The sequence below is a fragment of the Anopheles stephensi genome, chromosome 2 (assembly GCF_013141755.1).
Source record: "Anopheles stephensi strain Indian chromosome 2, UCI_ANSTEP_V1.0, whole genome shotgun sequence".
In the NCBI taxonomy this organism is placed as follows: domain Eukaryota; kingdom Metazoa; phylum Arthropoda; class Insecta; order Diptera; family Culicidae; genus Anopheles; species Anopheles stephensi.
In genome coordinates this window covers 89,058,769-89,070,844 of record NC_050202.1, presented here as the reverse complement: position 1 = coordinate 89,070,844, position 12,076 = coordinate 89,058,769, and the positions used below count along the sequence as shown (strand labels likewise).

Below are 12,076 nucleotides of genomic sequence, written 5' to 3'. Positions count from 1 at the left end.
TTGAGCCAGTTGAGTTCCTTGCAAGAAAACGCTAGAATCCAGAGAATTAAGACCGTCCTTTTAAGATTGTAATTACTCCACCACGCAACATGCTCTCCGGACAAACATTTTTCATGAGAAAGGTTTTCCGCACAAACTAGTTGGACATCTCCAGGCGCTCGTAACGGATCAGCCTACAACTTCATTTACCGTGGCGCGGGGCAGTAAACTCTCTAGCCGTAGCTGTTAAACGGTGATCAATTTAACGATCGACTCGAAACCTTTGATAGCACCCATGAAGTGACATTAATGGACGTTCCTACGGTCGCTGTTCGCTTCCCTCCGGCCCAAACGCAACTTAAGGGTGGGCACAGGCGACCTCCAACATTGGCATGTTCGATCCCGTTTTATGTTCTGGCGCTCGAAAACAAAAAAGCAGATACGTGTTTTCGTGAAGCAAAAACCCGTTCAGTGTTGTACTCCACTCCTCGCGAGCACCAAGCTATCGATCATTTTTTTACCACGCTCGGTCGTAAAGTTTGAACCGACTGGCTGGAATCCGAGGTTCACTGACGCATACCAGATCTGAACGAAAGCGTGAGCAAATCCTCTTCAAACGCCAGCTGATTTAGGAGAAGTTCTTGAAGCAGCTAACCGGCTCACCGTTGCCTGTGCTCTAAATATAGTCGTCAAAACGATTTACGGCTCCAGATCATTAATCTGCGTCATTTTGCAGGCTTACCACCGTGCAGTGGATTGATTGTTGGAAGTCAGAATTTTATTCTTCTCAGGCTTAACCCAGAAAAGAAAAAAAAGCTGCTGGTTAACATCCTTTTCAACCGTGATTGCGGGGCTATGATCTGATTGAAAACTCTTGAAGCTTCCCGGTTCCGAAAACTCCAAAAAGATGTTGATTGCTGGAAAGAGCAGCAATCTAGGCACGGGGCCGCTCAATCACGAATGTCGGGAGCTACAGGGAAAGCTTTCCAAACTTCCTTATTTGACTCAATTATTCCTGACCATTTCCTGATGGTGGCTGGGGCGGGCTAGGCTGGGGCGGGCATTATGCTGCCCATATTTGGCAGTATAGAAACCGCACATCATCACTACCGTGTGCTCGCCTCTAGCACACGACCATGACCACGATCGATAGCTGTGTGTGGTGTGGGGAAAAGAAAACAGGATTAGCTTAAAAACGAGTTGGTCAGAGATCTAGTGGCACGTACTCGAGTGGCTCGCCAGTATTCAAAGAGCGTTCCCAAATGCGACCACCGTCGTGGACGAGGTCGCCGTCAAAGGTCGTCGATGGTTGGCTGGTTGGTGGTGGCATCCACCTAGGGTGAAATTGGCTCAGTCGTCTAAGAGGTTTTAGCTGCAGCACAAAACTGTTACTCACGCAATGAGACCCGGTAGGTAAGAAGATCGATCCACCCAAGAGGATTGATGTGGGCTGCCGCAAGAAAGGTCACACTAGCTGTTGAACAGATACAGTCAATTGAGATGCTTCTTTGCCATGATTCATAGCGCTGGAGTGTATGCTTTACGCAAACAACCAACTCAAGAAGCTGCTAATCAAAATGAAGGTCTACGAGACAAGATGAGTTCAAAAGCAAGCTTCTCTACGATGATGTAATATAAACTCAATTATTAGTCATACTTCAGGCTCGGATTTGCTAAGGAAGACTCATACAAAAAATCCCCAAACGAATCCAGCACACGTTCCTATCGCGTTTTGCCTATCGTTCACATGCTGGGCAAGAAATCTGCAAGGCATTTAATTTTCCCTCCAAACCATTGAGCCTTTCCGACCTCTCCAGTATTATCGTGCGGAGGTTTTCAAAGATCCCACATAACGGTGCCAGCCGAGCATCAGAGAAAGCCGCCTGTCGGATCCTCCGACGCGTATGCCAACATTCCAAGGCCCTGCAAACACGACCGCCGTTCGACGTTTCGAGTCCAAATGTGTCAATCAGGTGCGTTCGGGCGTAAGGTACACGGGCGTATCGGCTACCGAACCGTTCCCCGAGTTCTTCGCCTTCGTGGTACACTCCTTGGTGGTGTACTCCGTTTCGTAAAGGACGCTGCCGAGATCGCTAGGCTCATCAGTCATGTCATGGCGAGAGGCTATCGGATCGGTATGAGATATCCGAGAAGCGGAACCTTCTCTGCCTGATCTGGCCCACTCGTTGGTGTGACGGTCAAGTTTATCATGTAGCTCCGGTGCTCGTGTCATGTTCAACCGTTGTACAACAACGCAACCAGCCCAGGATTCCAGGTCGCGCCTGTGCATCTACGAGAAAGTGCACGATGATGATTTATATAGTAGTAATGGTACGTTTAACGATGAGCCACACTGCGCTTCGTCGGGCTTTCTTCTCAAACTCTGTACAAAAGCAGTAATTTTGTGATCAAAATTTCCCGACCGATTACTGCGTTCAGGTGTGCCCTGGGCCCCGTGAGCCACGGTACAAAGGTCACGAAAGCAATCGTGCTAGACGAACAACAACGTCAACACCCCCGGACAACGGCCCTATCGAGTTGAGAACTTGCGGACGCATAAACATCATAAATCTAACCAGCCTCTTAAACCAGGCGATCGCGCATTATCATTCAAGCAATTCGTTCCACCCTGCTGACACAGATTGTTGTGTGAAATATGTGCAAATAACGGGGGGCCCTGGTCGCGGCGCAGAAAATGCAGCCGAAGATTGACGGGCCTGCACCGTCATCGAGGTGACAACATTAAATCCTTCAAACTGCGCACGGACTCGGTTCGTCCGGCGGTCTAGTGCGATGAAGCGTTTTCTACAGTGAGTACACCTTTTGACACCGTTTGCAGAGTGCAAACTGTTTACCTGCGGTCGCTACGCTGTTTGCAGTAATACGGGATGACGAATCAAACCGGGCACAACAGGAACGATGGTGGGGACGTTGTTGAGCAGTGAAGACGTTTCACAGTTTTAAGACAATAAGTAATGGATACATTCTTTCAAAGGTCACATTTCCAGTATGGGCAGCAACTGCTTCGCTCGAGACTCCCCGATGGGAATATTATTTTACATTCGCTACTGGTATCGCCCTGGGGATCCCTCGATTGATCCCGCTGCGAATTGCCGATGCGATAAGGCTTCCGAAAGGATACATCAGCTCCACCTGGAGCGAAGCCAGCATAACTGCCAGCTGCTAGAATGGGTGGAAAACTGTCATGCAGATATAATTTACGAGTCTATTAACGAAACAATCAACCGGGACGAGACAATAACACCAGAAGCAACGGTTGGGCACAACTTTTTTTTACTTCTGGCGTCTTCATTCAACAAAGAGCCACAGATTCCTGGAGAAGAAATCGATCTGTTGGTTAGGAATTCGCTTGCAAAAAACTAGATGCACGGATAGATTAAAATCCGTCTAAGCTATTCAACCGTTTCGCCAGCCTTTGATGGTGCGCTCTCGCTTGCTCGAGTGATTTAAAGGCATCTCTCTGAATAAAGAGTCCTTAACGTCCAGAGTACAGCAACGAGTGGCATTGTCCTGTCCTGATCCTATGATAATGGTTGAAACGGTGAGACTGGTAGCCGACGAGAAGAAGAAAGCGTGTGTTTTTGTGCATGATTAAATCACAAAACATCGCCGATAGCTATCGACCAACGACACGGCTATTTGTTGTGATGACTACCGGATCAATGGGAGCAAAACTTTAGCCATCAAGCTATAATCTCTAGGAAACGGGTTATTAAACGAAACAACCCGGGTGTCCTTCGGTGGAATGAATTGACCATTTTCTTGCGATTGGCGATCGGTTCACACCATCACCGTGTAGACAAACTTTCGAGAATCTCATCACCAGCTCAATCTTCTTTCGGACGCAAACAATTGTCAAAGCGAACAGACTCGACTTCGATTTGAATAATAGATGTAAATTACAAATGGGTAGCTTTTAAGGGGTTGGGTTCCACGGGGTTGGGTTCCACAGCAAACAGAAACTCGTTTTTGGCATCGTCCAAAACAACAGACGCTCCTTCAATTATCACACACCTGGGTGTTGATATGGGAAGGCGTTAACTCAACCTTTTTGAGCTTTAAAGACAATCTCCAAACTATCCCATCAACCAGTTAAGATTGTGCATGATGAAACCTTTATTAATAGACACGTTTGATTGAGCCCGTAATATGCTTCAAAGCGCGGGGAGAATATTTTTAGCAGTGAAAATATTTGTCCGTAAAATAACTTGCGTCAGACATAAGTCGCTCTGCTCCGTCCAGCAGACTGACCAGTTCTAGCGTACTCGATAGGCTTCTCCCGATAGAAATATTTGGTGAAATCCCATACAAAAATACATTCCTTCAATCACACTCATATCCAATGTTTTTTTGAGCAATCCATTGTTTACATAACTCTTTCCGCTCCTCGGTTACCTCCAGTTCGTCTCACCCTACACCCCTTCCGCTGACCATTTGCTTGGTTTTATTGATCCTACAACTGTGAGCCGTGAGATTAAAACATAAAAATACAACTACATGCTTGTTGGACAGACACTCACACACACACTCACACACACACACGCTCGCAGAGCAAGAACAAACCGAGCACAATAATGCACACACAGAGTACGATGGGTGGTGATGGTGGTCTTCTCACCCAAACTAGTGATCGATTTGTTCCGGCCCTACCACGGCCCAGGCAAACATGCTGCGAGATGCCTTTTAATGTCCGCGCCATCGTTCGTTCCGGCTGGCATGGAAAACAAACAGGCGTTTTTTTTGGGAGTTGGTTGTGGATGGTGTTTTCCCACATCTGGTTTCGCCCGCTCGCCCGCTCCTAACCCTTGGATGCTGTGCTAATGCTTTTTACTCTGCCTGCTGCTATGATCGTCTGCTTTTTCATGTTCGGACAAGACTTGCAATGAGATGCGTTTCCGCTTCATGTTGTAGGCTAGATTGTTATCAGAGTTCGAGAGAGAGAGAGTTGGGAATAAGGACGCTTGGAATGTAGATCTCCCTTCGAGGGGGCTCGATACGGGCAGATCGGCTCGTTTTATCCCTCAGCAGTTTCTAAGACCTCATGAGTGGGCCAGTCGGTCAGTGAATGGTCAAGCCCAAGGCTAGCCGATGACCACCACCGAACGTGCGCTATGCCCGTGTGCCGTACCTTCAACGAAGAAAATCGTGCAACAATACCTTGCCGGCACTACCTTCCTTTAAGCGCTTAGAAAAGTCGGTTGAAGGAAAGTGATTAATTTCAGATAAATTTTCCACGATGAAGACGGAAGACGGTTAAAGTGCCGCAAGGTTGCACCGCAAAACGGCGCACCGTACGGTGAAGACAATTTAATTTAAGTTTAGTATCGGTGGGTGGAAAATCGGGCACAAAATTACACCCACCGGGTTGATGGCGCGCAGAAGAAAGGATGTCCCGCTAATATGTACAATGTTTCGGTCCGCTATCGGTCGGTTGGCATCACGCCGAGGCCCGATTTAATGGGTCTGTGAAATCAATCGATGCTTTGGGTGGGATGGGAGGAAAAACCGTTCATAATGCGAATCATAATGCGAGTGAGTGGCTTTTCATTGGCGGTAAAAGAGAATGAATAAAAATGGATGCATCGAGGCTAAGTTTAAGACAAATCAAATCATGCAGCTAAGGTGTCTAGTAGTTTTATTTATTTGAAAATATTTTCGTCAAACTTAGAAAAATTGAATGGAGGCACAGGATGTTTGTTAAATAATAAAGAAGAAAAACTCATGCTATTTAATATATGTTTCAATCAGTTTTGAACATAAAAAATCACAAAAAAGAGCGTTACTGCAAGCTCACCGTTCAACGACTAAATATTTATCCAAGACACACCTACAAAGCGTTTCTATCGGTACAGCGCCATCTGTAGGAAATAACTGTCAGTAGAAACGCTTCACACATTTAAGCGTTTCGATGCAGCTCATTCCACCGAGGAAACGGAATCTACAACTGCATGCTTTGAATGCTTCATTAATTTCATTTTTTATCACAGTTTATTGAACGCATCAACCGACATTATGTTCTTCTCGATTTCATCACACAATATATTTTCAATCTTACACACAGACACACACAGATAGACAGAGTCGATAGATAGAGTCGAACAAAACAATCGATTCTAGTGTATCGAATTACATTCTTCGTCGTCCACCATCAACAAATGGATGTCCATTCTCAACAGTAACAAATGAGCCATCGTGCAGACGAAGATGTCTTAATGCACACAATATAAACTTGAAAGGGTCCACTTGTGGTCAGTTCGAGTTTTCCATCACATCGCTGGCGCGTAAGGGAAGGAATTACATCAACCCAACTCCACCACCGACCACCCGCACGACCTTCTATTTCGTGGAAACACTTTAACGCTTAATTTCGGCCACCATAAAACCCCATCACACGGCGATGGATCAATCTTCCACGGTGCGTTGAGTGAATGCTGAAGCGCGGCAATAAATTGTCCGAGAACTGTCCATCAAAGGGGGCGTCGTCGTCGTCATGTGTCACTTGATAGCCGCTCAATTTCAATCTGTTTGAAAGATTTGAACAAAAACAAACCCTCCCTTTTACGATGCTCGTTCTAATGCTGGAAGGACGAATGGCGGACCGTTCGATACGGACTCTAGAACGGGGTACCGTAAAAAATGGCTTATCAATCGCGTGTGGCCGTTGACCGCACCCCGTTGGAGCTCTGTTTTGTTTAGGACATGGGAATTCTATCAGCTCCCGGTTGCCCTGAGCAAGCAAGTAGTAAAGTCGAACTGTCAACCCGATGTCAGTGCAATGTTTCAATTTAAAGCTTCTCGGATTGATTGGGGAGCAGCAAACCTTCGATATCACTGCGAAGAACATGGCCACCCTACAAGCCACCTTGTCGCCGGGCTTTTACAATACCCCTGGCGAAAGGTAAACAAACGCTAACTTGTAACTTGATCCGACTGGTAACCCGTCGTCCACAGATACCTTACTCCATGAACACACACACAAGCACACGTACCTTACGCAGCTCAACCCGAGCATACTCGGTCTCATCTAGGTCACTGGCGACGCTGCTGGCAGTATCAGTGAAATCGCTCGTGTCACTGAACTCCGACCCGACCAGATAGCACGGTTCGTACGGATACTGTTTACGCCGGATTTGTACACCGGGCGCTAACATTCGCTGCGGTCCGGCTGGTTCCGGCACCTTCGTCCCATCCTCGCCCCGTCCATCCGTCCCCGGGCCAATGCTCGGTGTAAGGGTACTGACGGATTCTACGTCCGAATCTCGACACCGGTCAGGTTCGTTGGCCGTTTTACACCGTAGATCGTTATTGTTCGCTTCGATCAGACTCGATCGGAACGGTTCCACCTCCGAGTTGGGCCGATGGTGGAAGTCCACCGCCACCTGTATGTCCTTCTGCACACTGTCCGGCTCGTCACTGCTGATGACACTGAATGTCCGTGGCTGGTTGGTGGACGCGCTGGTGGACCCAATCGCCCCACGGCCGGATATATCACAGACCTGCACCTTCGTTTCATCCTCCTGCCCATTGTCCTCATCGTCTTTGGTTTCTTCCTCCTCGCGTGATACCTCCTCGACCGCTTTCAGTTCCAAGCTACGCCGATTTTTTCGCTTCTCTGCGATTTTACTCTGACGGCGCGGAATGCCACTGCCGGCCGGTTTGCGCGTATCCTTCGCTTTGTAGCTGTTGGGCTTCTTGTGCTTGCCCAGAATCGACTCCTCCGGGCTATCGATCACCAGTGCCTCGTTGACGTCGCATCGAGGTTTCGGTGAGGAGGGTGCGCTACTGGGCGATGATTTCTTCGGCGAACGCTGTATTAGACCCACGACCAGTGGGAACGCATACAATACGCCACCCTTGTCCAGCTGCTGGAAGATAAGGTACGAGGTATCCGTATACCGCGCCTTGCGCTGGAAAAAAATGGCGGAAGAAATTTGTGTTTATTAGTGTGAGGCGCTATCGAAAGGTTTTAGTGGATCCACATGAGGGAAAAAAATGTTCTGTACTCGGCGATGTGACGTTGTAGCTGAAGGAAGATTGCAGATGAACCACAAATCCCATGCTTACGGTGATAAGCGACAACCGGGTGTCTACCGTTCGGGGCTTCTAGTCCCATTATCAAGGACGGGATTTGCGAGGCCTTTAGGTGCATTACGAATGTGCGCCCGAGAGTCGCATACGTTCCCTTTGACCCACCGACGTGATTTGTGTGTGTGTTTGTTCGCCGTCTGTGACTAGATTAGACCTAAGCTGTGTACGACGCTATGTGACACTATCTTTAAGACAGGACAGATGAGCTCATGGGTGAGCTGTCTCAATCAAGAAACAAAGATCCAGATTATTCGCTTGCAGCAGCTGAAGAACTTTATTGTGTGCCTCAAGCGTTGCTTCAAAACATCGTAATTAATTGCATGCTTGATGTAAGATTGTGTCCATGTGCTGAACAGGCTTATCCAACGTACTAATTCGATTGAGTGGAGTTAATGTCTGAGGGCTCAATGAAATGTCCGATGAACACTCGATGAAAGCAGCGTGTTATCTTGCAGTTAAAATCGTGCCCTGTCTCGCTGCCTTCACGCTCACCAACGTCCTCAATAAAATGTGCCAATTTAAGCAAAGCATCTCTCCGTTCGAATGCATTTCCCATCGTTTAGTACATTTTTAACTACGCTGACCACACGCACGACTCGCATTTTTTTCCCCTGAACATGTATCATTTTCTTATGCAGCGTTCCTGCGTTGCACGGCCCTACGCGATGCATTCCGGGATGCGGCGCGTAAAAAGAATTCACATCCTCAAGTGAAATGTCCACACACAGGGGTGCGCGAGTGGGGCAACAGGAAAGAAAAATACTTTACTTAATGGCTTTTGGAGTTTGCTTTCGAAACAAGACACAATTTTCTTCGTCTTGTGGGATGCACTCACCCCGGCGTCACTTTTTATCGTGATTCCATCCGGCAAGGGAACACCGCAGCCCTTTCTTTCTCACGAGTAGATCTCGTCGGAGGCTCAACTTACACGGCACAGTACGTATGTTACCCACCATCCATCCAAAACGCCTCCAGACACCACCGATTGCGATGGCCGATTATCGATTTTAGGTAAAGTTCAGAAGGCTGCCTCCGATGGCGAGGTATAATTTTCTAACATAACGCACGAATGCAACTGCTGCACACTAACGTGACTTACCCACATCGGGAGACGACTCTAGTCACCGGTGAGCACGTTTGCGTGATTGCAAACCGAACTCGCACACAAAATGACCATCTTTAACGCCGTTAAGTAACATCGTTTAATAATTGCTAATTGACCGTTTCGGGAAGGAAAGCTTGTTGCGCTGTCATGACACAGGCCCGCGACCATTCATGACGTGCCTGTTTTGGTAATGTTTTACATCGCTCCATGCTGCGGTACGGTTAGGTTTTATCAAATCGTGCGAGTGGGGAAGAAAACTCCCCACAACTAATAACGGAAGCAGATGAGCAAGCTCTTGTGCTCAGGCCTACTCCATGCGAGGCCTCACACGTTCGACTATTCACGAACGATTTCTTGTATTTTTAGAACGAAAATTTAAAAGATTTCCGACGATTAAGCGTAACCACCCGGGCGCAAGACACCCCCGATCGAGATCTGGCGCGGCTGTAACGATCGCCCAGACCACCGAAAGAAGATACAGTCGGGGGATCGTAAAGAAATCAACATCATCGTCACCATCGTCGGAAGCGATGATCGTTGCCTTTTGACCCCACAGGAAAGGTAGAATAACGTCCGGCGTCCAACGCACACACACACACACACCAAAAGATTCGAAAATTGTACATGCCTCCGTTCCCGCCCTCCAACAACCCCGCATCCAGTCGCAGATGCATCGAAAAGTGAATGAACAATATTTATCTTCCTCGAAAAAAGAAAAAAAGCCTCCTCCGAATGTAAACATATTACCGACATTATTATTATCTGCCTTTTTTCCCTCCCTCCTTGCTTTTCCCCATCCGATCCAACGGGGATGCATTTCATACCCGTCAGCGCATCGACATGCTCGAGAATTACAAACGTACACACCCGACCCCGACGAAAAGCGCATCTGCGCATAACCCAGAATTTATGCACTTTACTGGCTATGTGTACCACGCATTACAAATAATGCAATCCTGCCTCTCCTTCCATCCCAAACCCTCCACCAGCTCAGGGGGAAAATACACACGCACACACAAAAAACGAATCCAAAACTTGCTCGCTGCTAGGCATTCACTGAGACCGCGAGACACAGCATTTAAAAGTTTCCTTTTATCTTGTTTTCGTCTGTGTTCATCTGTGTAGCTGTCTCGCGTGCCGCTGCCAAGGGTTGGGATGGTGCGGCGGCGAAGAATTAACTTGTTGAAACAAAGTGTGAAGTTAATAAATTTGTAGGTTTCCTGTGTCTGCTTTTTTTGTTGTCTTGTTTCCTTCAACCAAACCCAAGCTGGGGGGGCCTGCCCGGGCGCAGGCACACGCGGTTTAAAAGCATAATGTTTTCTTTATCATAAAAATGATTCTATTTCCTTTTCTGGGAGGGAGAGTTTTGATGCATTTTTTTTAAAGTTCGGAACAAGAGAGAGGGAAAGAGATAGAGAGAAACAGTTCTGGAAGGAAAATCGTGGAAGGGAATGAATCAAATTTTCCTTCGAGTTTCCGTAACTAGCACTCGAGACATTTGTCATCAAAATTGAAGATATGAAAAATGAGTGCAGTAGTACTTAGTGGCTCCTCTCACAGACTACAATTTATTACTTTATCTTTACAATCCGAAGAACTCGCAAGGGGCGAGTCTCAGAAAAATGTTTTTCTTTTTGCGCCTCTAATGCAGGGTTTTTGAGACGAAGAAGTACAGTTTGAACCATTACTGAATTTTGTTTAATGTGGTCGATGACGTCTCCATTTAGGAAAATCAAATTTGTCTCCTGGATCTGTAACGCTCTTAGCAATTTAAAACAATCAACCAAAATTATCTTATGCAATTGACAGACTAGTTGTTTAAAATTTTTAAAGATCTTCAATTTGAAAACAAAATCAGACTTCTTGACTTTGGCTAGTTACATATTAGCTTGCACGGATAACGAACCGGAGAAGAGAAACATACAAAACCTGACGGAAGTCATCATAGAATTTATTCTTGGAATATGTCCAAAATTGGATCTAAGCCAATGACAGAATTGATAGATATCTGTCCAGAATTGATTGAAATTGAAATAGAAAATAATCATGAATCAAGTCGATAAAGAGCTACTGATTCTATGCAATTTAAAGTCTTAGACATCATCCTAAACTTGATCGAAACCCATTGTGGAAACCCTGCAATGCAAGAAAATAAGAAACCAGCCGAGAATGCATATCTGGTGGTCCCTCGGTTCTGATAAGCCGATCGCAAGTGTGCGTGTGTGTGTGTGTGTGCATTAAACATGATTGATGAGCCGGCTTGGCTTTGCCCAAAGAAGTAAGCTACGGTTTTGATGTAGTGCCCGGTGTGGACGGCTCCGATGTAAACTATAAATCCCATATGACATTAACCGATCGGTGCTCGGTGTTTGGATAGTGGTTTAAAGGTTTTGTTTGTTAGGAAGATGGATTGCGGTCACAAAGTTGACGCACCGAGAGTACAGAACATTTTTTAAGTGACTCAAAGGACCCGCTAATTTCTTTCCCGCGTCCCAAATGGCTCACATACTTACCGAAACATCCATTATTTTTAGCAGGCAATATCACAACTGTCACTACACTGATAGTCTTTCGAAGGCAACATTTTCATGGACGGGAAAATGACACTTAACCACACACACACTCACTTCACTACTTTGCTGGCACACTCTGGCGTAGGGGAAGCGAATAATAGTTTCAGCTCGGTTTTAGGCACATACACACAGAGACACTAGTCACTAATCACAAGCACGAATAGCTGTTAGCGGAAAGAGAAACCAATCGAATCAATAAACTACACTTCACACCTTATTGCCCGTTAACGGTTTCACTCGTCTAGTTAAGCAGATTTAGCAACAATTCCACAAACCACACCACAAGAAACACACCGAATCACTAGACACT

General features: G+C 46.5%; 1 protein-coding gene across 10 annotated transcripts in view; it reads right to left on the bottom strand.

The window, feature by feature from the left end:
- The window catches only part of LOC118505144 (tensin-1), a 151,558-nt gene that overhangs the window by 67,532 nt on the left and 71,950 nt on the right, over positions 1-12,076 (bottom strand). For 3 of the 10 annotated variants that reach the window (XM_036040507.1, XM_036040508.1, XM_036040509.1), the window contains exons 2-3: positions 11,707-11,930; positions 6,990-7,907 (exon numbers count right to left, since the gene is read on the bottom strand). The exons of the other annotated variants lie outside the window; for them this stretch is intronic. In XM_036040507.1, coding sequence (XP_035896400.1) covers positions 6,990-7,907; positions 11,707-11,718 — 930 coding nt within the window. In that variant the 5' untranslated portion in view covers positions 11,719-11,930. The remainder of the gene's footprint in view (positions 1-6,989; positions 7,908-11,706; positions 11,931-12,076) is intronic. 10 annotated transcript variants of the gene reach the window in all.